The 14371-nt window shown below is 36.4% G+C and overlaps 1 protein-coding gene across 3 annotated transcripts in view; it reads right to left on the bottom strand.

Moving 5' to 3' along the window:
• Positions 1 to 1317: 1317 nt before the first annotated feature.
• NRCAM (neuronal cell adhesion molecule) overlaps positions 1318 to 14371 on the bottom strand; it is a 144062-nt gene continuing 131008 nt past the window's right edge. For 2 of the 3 annotated variants that reach the window (XM_041396070.1, XM_041396071.1), the window contains 2 exons: positions 13443 to 13521; positions 1318 to 4053 (listed from right to left, as the gene is read on the bottom strand). In XM_041396070.1, the coding sequence (XP_041252004.1) occupies positions 3816 to 4053; positions 13443 to 13521 (317 nt within the window). In that variant the 3' untranslated portion in view covers positions 1318 to 3815. Of the gene's footprint in view, positions 4054 to 9913; positions 11721 to 13442; positions 13522 to 14371 lie in introns of those variants that run through there. The other variant, XM_041396068.1, reaches the window with a different exon arrangement.

Raw genomic sequence — 14371 nt, 5'->3', positions numbered from 1 at the left:
TATTTATCTTGACAGCTTCATCTAAAGTTTCCACTTCTCATGTACAAAGAGCAGCCAGAGATCACTTCAGAGATTAAAACATGATGGCCAGTTGGATTTACTTTCATTCTAGGGGCATCATTTGGGGGTAGATTCCTACAAGTAGCACATTCAGTTATTTCCATCTTCCCACAAAACCAGTTCCTGCTTCTGCCAAGTCTCTGAAATGTTCTTTCCTAAGGTAGATGAAGGGGGAAAAAAAGAGGAGTGGGACAGAAACACAACAAAGGACAATAGCTTTTCAGAAATGATTGGAATCTCATTCCCTTCCTGATTTTCTCCCCAGTTCATTCTTTTCAGAAAATAAGACATTTCTATATGGTAGATAATATTTCTTCATATATAATTCCTAGGGCTTCTGTTTTAAAATAGACCAGACATCATAAAAAGAGAATGTGGTTCCCAAATATTTTGCCACTTTGCCTCTGCTAAGTGGAACCATGAGGAAATTGTATTTTCCTAGGAACAATGAGAGAATAGATTACAAGAAAAATTACCATTGGGGTATCCTCTTTAATTCCCTCAGGATTTATACAATCACTTCAGTGAGAATAAAATCAAAAGCAATGTATATCAGTAAAAGAAAAATGTAGCAACTATATGTATTAGTACACTTTGGGGAACATGCACAGATTATGTATGTGTGTTTCCAAAAATTGTTACTGTATGAAATCCTTCTTTCCAACTGAGCCTAGGGAACTCAGACTCCTCTTTTCAGGAAGTATTCTTTAATTGAAACAGAAACAGCTGTATTTCATATCTCCCAGACAGTTTACATTGCTGCAAAAATCAACAGATACCTGTACAAAAACCAAGGCAGCTGATATCTGAAGGTAGTGTGAAGGTATTTGAAGATAGAAGTGCCAGAACTGAGTCTGTGCAGATGTCAGGAGCTGAAACATCCAGGAGTTTCCAATTACATATGGGAAGGCTGGCAGAATGGCTTCTGATTCAGTGATAAGATCCCTCTTTCAAGCATCATGCCCACACATCAACTTTTGGATACATCTCCTGAAGCACCTGCATCTCTTGGAATCCATGGCTCTCCTGCAGTCTTCTATGCAGAACAGCTGCCCTCCTTCCCAGTCTGTTTCCATTCATATATAGGATAGACAAGATATGAAAAGAGCATTGCAATGGACTTTGTGTACTGTAAAAGATGATGACTAAAAATTCCTCATTTCATACACTATTTAAAAACAGATAACCAGAAATTTGTCAGACAATTCCTTTAGGATGCAAAATCCTTATTTGGGATCCTATCTGAGGGCTCTTAATTTCAAATCAACATTCTTACTTTCTCTTATTTACTCTTACAGGTACGGAACACGACTGTTTCAGTTCTTTTCTTTGCAGTAATATGGCTAAATAAATAATAAAAACATCCATGGAAGTAAAATGCAAATCACAGATTTCAATGGGAAATGGTCAGACAAATTTACCATTTTTTTCAAATGGTAGCATGTGAAGGTATGCAACTTTCTGTATAAAATTTGGTGGCAGTAATGGGAACAACTTCTGTCAGAGCTCCTTCATGCTGTTTTTCTGCTTTGAATTTTTAATTACAGGACTAATCCAAAGTGATTTTTACTGCTAGTGTAAACAGAACAAACAGTGAAATTTTAAAACCACATTTATTTTTAATACAAAATCCGTTGCACTATTACAGAAGTGAGCCTGTATGTTTACCCCCACATGCACAGATAATTCAGCATCTACAATTAAATAAGAGTAAAATGATATTTCTTTTTTTACCAAAACCATTGGCAAATCCTGTGAAGAAATGTTCTCTTTGTGCTTTGTAATCAGTGTTCATATAATTCATTTTGTATTTGAGTTCCCATTAAAAAAACTGACCAATGGAAAGCTCAAAGGTGCAAAAGAAGCTTATTACAGCTGGGTTACATTTGGGATTATTTCAGTTGTGCTTTACCTACAATATATACATGGAAGCTGCAAGGTGTCCTTTGGGCTAATGTAGTGCACTGGCAAAAGCTCTGAATGGTTCAGCTGGAATCTGCAGTAAATGAGCAGATCGCTATTTTATTTTCACAGCACAAAAAAAAAAAAAAAAAAAAAAAAAAGGAAAAATTAAGTAGATGCTTTAAAATATCATGCACACCATTGGCTATAGATCTTCTTACACAGTACAACATAAGCTTTCTTGGTTTATTTGTCTGGAACACCTAGAAGCATATAGCAACTACGCTTTAAGTGTATTTACAAATTCAACAAAATATCTACATATAAAAAGCTTACTTAAAATTAAACTTGATGCAAGTTATGAAAAACCAATTTATTGGCAAATGAAACTGAGCATTCCTTCAACCATAGGTTGTTATAAGAATTTATATTTGGAGGTAAACATTTGATTTAGTATCCGAGAAAATAATTTTGTAACCAATAAGGGTAATCCTTTACCAATAAACCGTATTAGCACTTGTCAGATGGAATGCTGTGGTTCTGAGTGGTAACCCCCACACTGCTTCAGGCTGGAGATAATTACAAAGCTGCCACACTGATCAGGCTGGAACACAGGGAGAAATGTGCTCTCACCGATGGAGTCAGCTGGTTTGGGTTTTTAATGATTTATTTTACAAGAGCTTACACCTTGCTTTGTTAGTAAATAATTTAACTCTGGTTGCGTTTTGGGATTTTTTTTTTGTTTGTTTGTTTTCATTTTTAAGTATTCTAAGGCCATGAAAACATGTTGTGCTGTAACTGCGTATGAAGCTTTTTTTAAAGGGGAAAAAAATCATACTCTTCTTTATGCAATTTAAAAGATTTTAAACTTTCCATTTTTAGCACAACAGTTTCATAACACTTCTTTTTCTTCACATTTTTCCTTTATTTGGCAATGACAGTAGTCTGCTAATCACAGTTTACTGCACCGACTGATTTAGTAGTACAGCGCATTACGGAATGCATATTGGCATGAAGGCACTGAATGTATGTTGCCTGTATGTTGCCCTGTGTTTTCTGGAATATTTTCCTTAATTTTTAAAGTTTTTCTTTCAGTGACTGTACAAATTCCAAAATGCATTGCAATACATATCTTTTATGCCCTAAAATCAATTCAATATGTTTTGATGTAAAAATAGAACACTGTACTGCTGTAATACTTGATAGATTAAAAAGGCTATAAAGTAATAGGAGCAAAGAGCAGATAATAGGGTCTCATTAAGCATCAGCAAATGCAAGTGTCATACTTAAATCATTTAGCATTTATATACTGTACATACTGTTCCTAACTGTCTTGCAAAAAGACATATGATAGCTAGACATTAAGTCACCAATTTCACAACAATGTCCACAAAGACATTGAAGTTCTATATAATACTACTATAACACTCTGACATTGAGAACGGAATTCATATCCAGGGATTCAGCTGAGGACTGCATAACAAATTGTCAAACCATGTCTTTATAGTGTACACAAGATTACCTGCAAGTTGTGTAGGGGTTTTTTTTCCATGCATTATACTGTATTTTCAACAGGAAACAAAATTACAAGCTGATGCTACCGTTTGTGTCAGTTCCTTTAAAAAAAAGTAAAAATACCCAAGTTTTGAACAAAATTGGAATTTTCTATTTTGATTCATAGTAACATACCACTTACTGTGTCATTATGCTGCGTACTGGTGTTAACCTGCATATTCTCATAGCATTAACATCTGGTGGTGAGGAGCTCCATTACCTGCGTGCTCATAGAATGAGAAGGAGGATGTACAAGTGCTTTAAGCAAACTGGAGATACAAGGGGATCAAGTTCTGTAGTTACACAAATGAATTCATGGCATTTACAGGAGAAGGAGCCTCAGAGCTTTCATTTCCTTCTGCAGGTTCTTTCTCTTTTTTACCACTATATTGTCCAATAAAGGAGCCATCCTCATTGAACTGACCATTTACACCTTCTCCATAGTCAACTAAACTATCATCACTGTCTTCTTTTTTCACAGTTCTGTCTGAAGGTGTCCGGCTTCCTTTTTTTAGAGGTTTATGGTCCTCTGCATCGCTGGAGACACAAACAAACAAACATGGGATTAACGGATGTATTGTTTATTAAGAAAAGATCAGCCATGCATGCAGAGTTTATGAAAAGCATGTGTGGAGCCCTATAATCCTTTAGTAAATCCACATCACATTGTAGAGACAAATCAATATGATGTAGTTCATATGAAAACATGGTGTAAGAATGGTTTAAACAGAGAATGTCTTCAGTGGAGGGAGGGGGAGTTGTGGTTTCTTTTATTTTTTTTTTCCCCATCGTGCATGGCTTTTCAGTGATAAGACCTGGGCCCTTGGCTTGGAGGCCATGTAGATGCAACTGCAAGCATTAAGAAGTGGGTTGTAAAGCTATAAAAAAATAATTTGTTTGTTCTCCAAAGTAACAAGCTTATGATGTGCCGTGAAGTTAGTCTGTTAAACTTCTTAATTTCTTTGACTCCTTGAAAATGAATGAAGAATGAATTCGGTTAAATGAAATATACTGATTTTCTTTACTAGTATAAAGAAAATAAAAGTGCTGCATTTCAAATAATTTGTTACATAATGCAGGCCAGACTTGCAATTTTCAACCTTACCTTTCAAGAGACCTACATATTCCATTAAAAGGGTGCAGAAGAAACAAATGAAAATAGCCTAAGAAGAAAAGCAAAGTCCATATCCTGATAGTGATCAGTATTGTATCAATGATAAGTTGCTCTTAAAATTTCTACAATATTTACTGTATTACAGGTAAAGCAACAATTTAGCTTACAGTAGCTAGAATTGAGGAGTTGAGAGCATGCTTAGTCTTTCTCATTTCTTATCAGATCCATCTCCCTACCCTACTCTATGGCTGATAATGTTCTGACAATGACGATGGTGATTTGGAGGACAACGCAAAAAGGAAAGGAAAGAAAGGCCAATAGCGGAGATCTCTGTAGCAAAGTACTGTGGTCTTTCCTTTGTCAGTGGAAAAGCTGCAGCACCATCAACATCCTCAAATAAATTGGCAGCTGTGGTAGGCTTGTATTTCATGAAATAGATACAGTTGGGCTCTTTTCAGAATCCTTTACATTGCACTTCAGTGTCAAGATGAGGATTTCAGCAGCAGCTCCAAAGCATTTTGAATTGAAACCCTGCACTTTTGGGTGCAATTATTTACCTTGTCTTAAACAGAACATATGACTTGATTTGCATATAGGGTACAAAAAAAAAGGAAGTGGTTTGGGGTTTTTATTTAGATTCACAGTTTATGAGAAATATAAAGAAATAAATACAAAATATTAAAGAAACAAAATTACATTTTGCAATTCCTAGAACACTAGGCTGAATATATACTCAGCAAATTATTTTAACCCTCTAATTCCTAAAACCTAATATCTTATAAAATAATGCAATTTTTTTCTAATTAATACTTTTAAGCACCCAGAGAAAACATATATAGATATATAAAACATAGGATGTACAAGGCCACATCAGATCATATAGTTAGCCAACAAAAGCCCTCTTGAGAAACCATTGCTAGAAAACCATTATACCCATTTTCCACCAAGCCATTTCTCCTCCACCTTTTTTTTTTTTTTATTGGTTGTTTGTTTTGGAAAACACTAAGTTATTAAATTCTAAAAGAAGGCCAATTCTAATATGCATATACTTACAGAAAAAGCACACGAGAGATTTTATCATTCTGCATATACAGCAGAAAAAAAGTGGTAGGAATATCTCTCTTATTTACAACTAAGAAAATCCTTATGCTCAAAGCACACAAAAGCAAAACCTCCAAATGCGACTGTATCAGGCTTGATGTTTTACTTATTGTGGTGTACAAGGCACGAGGATAAATGTCATTGATCTGTGCTCACTAGTGCTGCAAACATACAGGCCAGTAATGTTTAAAAGACTGTACTCCAAAACTTCAAGAATCCAGCAGCAGAGTGAAAATGTTTGTAACACTGTGAACACAAGCAGATCACAGAGACATTACTGAAGAGAGTTCATTTTGGAAGGACCCCATATTTAAAAGGTTGAAGATGGAATCAAGTATTAAATACTCATACACCATGCAGTTTCTCCAACACCCCCATCAGAAGGCATTAAGAGTCATTAAAACAGGCTGCATGAATCAAATGAAGGCCAGGCCCTTCTTTTGAAATTGTAACCAGTCCTACTCCCAGGGAAGATCTGCTTTCTCGGTTAAACTGTTAAAGAAAGAGCACTGGTATATGGTTTGCTGTTTAACTTCAGGTGAATAACTTCACAATTCTTTACACCATAATACACAGACATTAAAAGAAATTAAAATTGCAATTGTATCATATTCTGATTGGTCATGAATCTCTGCACAAATATTCTGAAGTATGACCCTAGCCAATGTAATTCACTAGGTTAGAATATACATAAACAATATGCTGCTAATGTATAAATACAACAACATTTTTGTGTTTAATCCAATGAAAAGCTTGATTTGCCATTACAATGTAGAAAAATCTGAGGATGAGAACTTCTGCTTTGTGTTGCTCTTCCGGTTTCCTTATTTATATTTCTGGAAATGAAGTTTATGCATAAGACAAACAATGAAGAAATACTTACACAGTTGGTTGCACTGAGTATAAGATTTTTCTATATTTTAGTCAGGATGTGAATTCTACAATCTCTGTAATTAAAAGCAAAAACAACTGCAGATTTACCCAGGAGTGTATGCGCATGGAGGTGGGCACTGGTGTGAGAGCACAGTCACAGCAAATGCAAAAATCAAATCTGAACCCGGGGATTCCTTCACTTGTTGCACTATATAGGTCTAGAGAGAGGTTCTGCCACGACTCTAGCAGTGGAAAAACAAGTGGGATTATCCAACACTCCTGGAACACTTCAGAACAGATAACATACGCCACGGTACCATTTTTTCTGTATCAAACTGGATTATGACTCTTAGGTGAACACAGTGTTTTGTGTGGAAGAGAAAGAAATTGAGAAGGAAAGATGAAAAAACCAAACAAATAGAAGGAGAAAAAAGTGAACACACCAATGTTTTGGACAACACTTGTGCTACCCTGGGGATTCAAAAAAGAGGAGGGGCTCTGGTGGTCTGGCAAAATGAATGTAATATCTGTTTGTTGCCAAGAAGCAAACTGCAAAAGCTGCTGAATTACATTAGCAAGAGCTATAGAACACTTCAGGCTGTAGAATTTTTATAGTATTATATTGCCAAAACATGGTAAAGCCACAAATTTTGTACCCACAAGGTTTGCCAACCTTGCTTACACCTGTTCATAAAACTATTCCACAATGCAATCAGGATAAATCATAGTTTCTTTCTGTTTCTGTTTGTGGTTTTGCTTGCTGACTTTTATTATGTACCTAGTGTAATATTGTGATATTACAAAATAAAAGTGCAAATTGTGTTGACTAAAATTACAGTGGCAAATTGAAGAAGCTTTTTTAAAGTGTCATTTATGCAGTGCATATAATTAATAGTCAGAAAACAATACTGGAAGGGAACCAAACATGAGGTGAGAATGGATATGAATGCTTTATTTAGAGCCATGGAAATTAAGTGTAGCCATACTTTTACTACTTTTTGCTGTAAAAATAAATTCCATACTAGTAGCTTTTTAGGGATGAAAATTTCTCAAAGAAGACTCATATGTAGCATTCATTTTGATAAGTACTTATATGTAGCACATACACTTCAGTAAGAAAAGTGTTTACTATTAAAGCATACTCTAAAAGCATTATTTAAATATTAATTATTAATGATTGCTATTATATGAATATGTTTCTCTTCTTAGTTTAATGAAACATATCAAACTTGAAGTTAATTATCAAGAGATATAAGAAGTATGAAGGTAACAATAGCATAAGTGCAAAGTAAAAATTTATTTGTTTAAAAAAAGGTAATTCCATTTCACAAGCTTACAAGTTATTGAAAGAAATATGTACCTTGAAATCTCCTTTCTTCTTTCAACTTTTCAATTTTTCTTCCTTAGATATTGGTACATGCAGCAACCAGTCAGAATGGGGAAGACACTTTTACGATGCCTCTGCAGTCCAGCAGGCAACTAGTTCCCAACTAAACTTTGCCACATTCATAGACATGCAAAAAGACTCAATATATGGTTAGCAATATACTACTTTTCCTTACAGCACAACTGTCAGGTGAAAGGCAACATGAAACAAAGTGGGAAAATCATTCTGGGCTATGAGACTCAGAAAGTGGATGCAGAAGATGAAAACGGTTGGCAGTAATTCCTTTTTTCTGTGACCTCAGGTCAATAGCCCAGAAATGTTTAAATAAAAGCTATCAGGTAAAGTCACAGAAATACCTTCCTCTATGGCTTCCCTGCATACTCCAGGAGAATCTGTCCCTACACCTAAGAGGTTTCCGCTGACACTCCTAAATTATTAGGACTGTGAGTCCTAATATTATTACAGTCAATCCAGACTTCAAACCATTTTACTATTTCTTATTTAAGCACAACTATATCAGTCTTCTGAGTAGTTTTTCATTAACATCTCTGTAATACTCAATCTTCAATCCTGGCAGAAGCTGGAAAAACTGGGTGATGAAGCTCTGGCTTTAAAAAGCAATGTGCTGAAAAAGTTGTTAATCACACAAGTATTCAAGAATTAAAACAAGAATTGTCAAAGAAAGTACATCTGCGTAAATTAGAACACAGTAAGACCACTACCAAATCCAGTTGGACTGTTCAGCTCTTCAGATAATCTCCATTGAGATAATCTCTTGCCCTGGAAGGGACCAAGCTTAGAATTACAGTCCTGAGGCACAAATCATGGCTAGGCCCCTATGGAAACACACCTAAGCTGCAAGTTAAGTAACTACAAGAGAAAAACCCTACACTTGTAGTTACAAATTTTATTTTAATTGTTAATCAACTCAGAAAAAGAAGGAAGAGTAATATATTATCTAGCAATCCCAGAACTCTCTGCCACAGTGTCTCACAGCATGTCCTAGAATTTCTAGGAAAAACACTGTGTGTCAAAATATTAAAGAAAAGAGGCAAAATAATTCACCAAAATGCGCAAATATCCTGAGTTACCACAGCAGCAATTCCACTACTGTATTTGCCTTGTCCTGTTTCATCTTCCTAAGAACATTCTGCAGACCACTGGACTTTCAACCTTCCCTTGTAATTGCTTGCTTCCAGTCTTTCTACCTATGAACTCATGGGTCTGTAGCTGTCATAACTTCTTAACTTCTCTCCATTTATGGACCAGAAGGAAAATTTAGGCTTATTTACACGTATGCTGATCTCAACACACATCTGTGGTACTTCTTCTGTTTCTTGCAGGTTCTTGATGTAGACAATGACTGTCCACAATTTACTGTCTCAGTCTTCTACAACTCAGAAAACCACTGAGAGTGCAGAGCAGATTGCTACGGAGGCACTGTTTTCCCTTATTATTTAAAAATGAAGGAATCCACCCAGTCACAGGAATATAGCAGCCATAGTCATTCCTTAGTTCCCCAAACACCTGCATTTCCTAAAGCATTATTTCCTTCATTAGATCAATATGGCAGAAAAATCTGATGTTGTCTGGTCCTACACACCAGCCAACTCTCACACAGAAAGTATTCTCTCAGTTGAAATTGAGGAGTGCAAAACTTCAAACAAATCCAAACCATCCTAAGACCACTAGAAAGACTAGAAATCGAATGCAAAAAATCCTCCCCTAAACAGAAGGGATTTTAGAGCTATGATTTCTCTAGAATATCTTAATTAGTCATTAAGATTTAAGTAACTTCATAATTGAAATCTTACTTGGAAAACAACTAATTTTCTAAGCACTGGGTTTATTGAAATATTGAAACATTTCCATGTCTTTCACTCTTCTCAGTTCCTGTGAAACTAGGAATCAAGTCTATGTTCTTAGAAAGTTCCTCTTGATGGTCTGATATCTCTTTGAAAGTGAGATGTTTTTTCGTACTTGGCATGAAACGACTGTGAGACCTTATACTTTCCCTTCCCTCCTTTGAACTTTGGAGGAGAACGCAAGGAGCTCAGACACTTGTGAGGAGAACAGGAAGAGCCTCCAACAGAGCTCTTTTTTTTCTTCTGACGTAAGAAGTGCCTGTGTTCTGAGACATCCTGCATGATCTGGACTAGGGATTCACCAAACAGCTTGCCCCCTGTGTATGGTAAAGACAGCAGTTTACATTTCAGATCTAGTGATGGGCTCCAAGGACGCAGCCAGAGAGCTCTCCAGGCTACAGTGAGGCATGCCACATTTTTAACAGTGAGTCTAAGAGAATCCTCAGCTGCATCGTGGATAAAATTAGCTGCAATTTTACACAGCCTGCGTTTTCTCTGCATGGCACCAGATGGGACCCACTTCTTTTTGAATCTAGCTTGTTCTTCCTCTAACCATATTAGCAAAGCTTTAGAAGCATAAGTGCAGTAGATAGATACTCCAAGCTGGGCTGTAACTAGCTTGAAAGATCTTTTAATTGCTTCCTCAATCTTTCTGTCAGTAGGATCTTTAGGGAGAGCATCTGTATTATCAGGTGTACAATTACCAGTAACCAATGCTCTGTCTACCTCAGGCAAGGTCCCCCACAAAGCAGCTTTATCCACTGGAAAAGGATAGAGCTCATGTAGGACTGGTGGGGCTTCATGCTTGGCTTCAGGATTTCCCCAAATCCTGCAGACAAGATCTTCCACAGCTGAATGGATAGGAAGTGCATTATCTACCTTGCCTTCTTCAGAGGCACATTCAGATTTGGAAGATTTTAGCATTAGCACCTTCTTTATGTGTTCAAAAAGATAATTCTGTTTCTCCATGTCAAATTTACGCAGAGGATCTGGTCCTTCTGGATCTTCTGTAGGGGACTCAGATGCCACCTCCCCATCTTCAGGGGCTGATTCAACATCCAAGGCCTTGTCAGCCTCAGGTTTCTCCTTCCCAGAAGTTTGATCTTTTAAGCTGTCCATATGATCAAACTCAGAAGTCTGGGAACTGCTCCCAGATGCTTCTAAAGGAACCAGTGGAACTTCAGCAATTGGTACCCTGGGATGCTTTACTGAATGGGACCTAGCCTGTGCCACAGATGTTATGCTTTGTCTGGCTGCTGTCAAAGCATCCTTTAAGACAGTGGCCAGCTCAGGCAAGATTACAGATTTCATTAGTGAATTCTTTTCAGATTCGGAGAAGTGAGTAGCAGTAGAAGGTCTTACCTTCCTGTGGCAGGAGCTCTGAGCGTCTTCTGAATCTGAGCTGCAGTCTGGGGTCTGGCTGCACCAGTGCTGGAGAGAAGAATGCTGCCTTCCCAGTAAGCCACCAATTGAGTTGCAGCTGAGGGGTTGCTGGAAAGGGGATGGCTGTCCTGCCTGAGAATCTGAGCCCTCCTCCGACCCCATTATGTGTTGCTCAGAAGCATGATGTCTAGAGCCATGCCTGTACTTCCATCCGTCTGATCTCTTTTTCTCTCGGCAGAGGGAAGCAGAGACAGAACTAACCCTTGTAAGCTCTGAAGACTGCCTAGCCCTCCTCCTGGTGTAGGAGGTCTCTGATCTGGTGCTGGAGTATTGATCCCCTGACCTTCTGAAGAAGTTGGATCTGTCAGATCTCACAGACTTTGCTTTGGTAAAGACAGGGTTTGCTTCAGGAGAATTGGCACAGCTACCTTTTGTTTTCTTTTCCTTGTCCAGTTTCTTTCCTGTCCAAGCAGACATGGACCTGAAGTGATGAAAAAAGTTCAAAATACTCGAATTCCTAGATCTTTCAAAAATTACATTTTTTTTCCAAGGGAAACCCTATACCCTTTTTCCTCAAAGAAGCACCGCATCATGTGAGGCAGACAAACTGGGAACTGAGTGACTGCAGTGATGCTGGGCTGCAGAGAGGATGACAAGGTATCTTCTGTAATCTGACTGGTTGCTGCTCCTGCCCTGTCTCTAAGGAAAAAAGAGGAAAGCCCAATATAGACTAATTACACAGAAATACATTTTAAAAAGGAGTTTTTGCAGGGTACATAGAATGAACTCTCCCATGTGAATAAGTGTGAAAGCTTGGCATGCATCTGCCCATATTCACTAGACATGAGTGAATAAATGCATTATAAAATAATTTAATAAAGTTGTAGACCATTCTTTAGATTAACTCAAGCCACTTAAATATGGAGATGTAAATTCAAATCTTGCTACAGGTTACACATGAAAGCAGGCTTGAATACTTATTCCAGGCCAGAGAAAACATGCATTGAGGTCATATAATTTGTACAATTCTGTACAAAGGTCAGTTTCTGCTGCTGGAAGTTCCAAGTATCAAGAACCAGTAGAGCAATGAAGGAGTATGCAAAGTAGGCTTCCCAGGAAAACTTATATAGTACTTTTTAAACTCTATTCCAAAGACTGCTTCATACGTCCCTTTTTATCAGGTGAATTTAGGTAACTTATATGCACTTACAGATGTAATAAAATACTACTCTGAACTCATTAACCTAAAAATGGAGTATATTGTTTTTCATCAAAGAAGAGTAAACAGAAACTGCTCCTTAGCATTCAGAACTGTACATCTAGTCCTGTCAGATCAAGATGTACCTTCTCCTTCTGTGAAGCAGCTATGGCAACAAAGTAGATTCTTCTTGAAAAAAATCTGCTTTTTCTATGTACATTTGTAAATGCCAAATCTTTGCAATAATAAAGAACTTCTACACTGCTTTGGACACAAGAATGCACTACAAAATCTATTTCATACCCACATAAAATATAATCATATTGACCTATTTACAACATAATAACATTATTTTTGTACTAATAAAAAAAACAAATAAACTGCTTATTTAATAAGCTATATTCATAGTTGTTGTATGAATAGTCTTGCCAAGGTATGCTTTTGGTAATGCCAGATTTGGCTAGTATAAAGGAAGAGTGCCAGGAATTAAGAGCTGTGCTACATGCTTTGAAGCTGCTTGCCATATATCTTGTACTGAAATACATGAAAGGGAGATTTGCTTTCTTTGTAGGACACTCCTTCACCTCTGTGTATAACATCACCTCTGTTATTGGATTAGATGTTAGTGCTGGCAGGTATTTTAAATACATTTGTTTTCCAGTCAAATTAACACCAGATTGTCTTTGTTAGGCTTCAGTTAGACATTTATTTTCAAAACCTATAATGCTCAACATAGTGCCCCAACTGAAAGGACACTGCATCTGGCATTTGAACACATACAATTGTGTTTGAATGTGGTTTTCACCTTGCATTAGCAAATGGCTTATACTAAGCTTGGATAATTTTTTTCTAATGGTGTGGTTGAAATGCTATTTTTAGTTCTAAATAACACTGGATACAAAATCTTTGACATGGAAAAAAAAGTTAGTCTTAATAAGTGTCATACTATATACAGTACATGTGTGACATGAACAGTGAACATGACAAACCACATAAGCTGCTTACCTGTATTCACCAAACGTTCCATCATCTTCCTTCATCGGTTGTATTTCTGGATCAGCATGTGCATCCTCCTTTTCCTTCACTAAAATATTTGAAATAGTAATTTTTATCAGGAAACTGCAAGATGAGAAAGTCTAAGACCTTAATTTCTCAAACTGATCACATTTGGCAGGAATGTCTTTTGAATAAAAACTTTTCAAAAGGGGCCTTAGGCTATTCCTTTTTTTTTTTTTTTTTTTTAAGAAAAAGATCTGTTAATTAGTTATAGGATTTTATTTTCATTCAAGTATGACTGTATGTCATTTTGTATTAGCAGAACTTTTTCTTTCTTTTATTTCTAGCATTAAAGAGAGAAAATTGTTAAAAATCCTACTAAAATAACTTATTTACTGAGACTATTAATAGAGTTATTGCTTAATCAAATTTAAATTATTTAGTTCTACTTAACAATACTCTCTATTTCTTCTTGATATTCTTCTCATACTGATTGATAAAACTGAATCAGATTCACTTTTGTTCACTGTCAGTTTGTACATTTCCTGCTTTAATTTCATGTAGTAAGCCTCCAGAGAATTTTAGAGTTTTTTTCCATTATTAATAATTCTCAAAATACTAGGCATGGTTTGTTTCTTCTTTTCTACAACATGGTCAAACCCACTGCGAAGTCACATACACTGGAACCTAAATTTTACAAAAATGTATTTCTTGCACATTCCAGTTTTAGGTTTAATCCTTGTTCACTGGTGGGAATAAATTAACTTGTCCCTATAACATAATAAATGTAGCACATTGACACAGAAACCCACTAGCACCTGAGGAGTCAGATATTCACAGATGACATATATTCCTATAAGTTAACATTGTTAATAGGATAAAACAATATACTGACTGTAAGAATTCTATTTATGGTTCTTCCCTTTGCCTTTTCATTT

This window comes from Onychostruthus taczanowskii, unplaced genomic scaffold (genome assembly GCF_017590055.1).
Source record: "Onychostruthus taczanowskii isolate IOZ18803 unplaced genomic scaffold, ASM1759005v1 scaffold125, whole genome shotgun sequence".
NCBI lineage: Eukaryota > Metazoa > Chordata > Aves > Passeriformes > Passeridae > Onychostruthus > Onychostruthus taczanowskii.
This window is presented reverse-complemented; position numbering and strand designations above follow the sequence as displayed.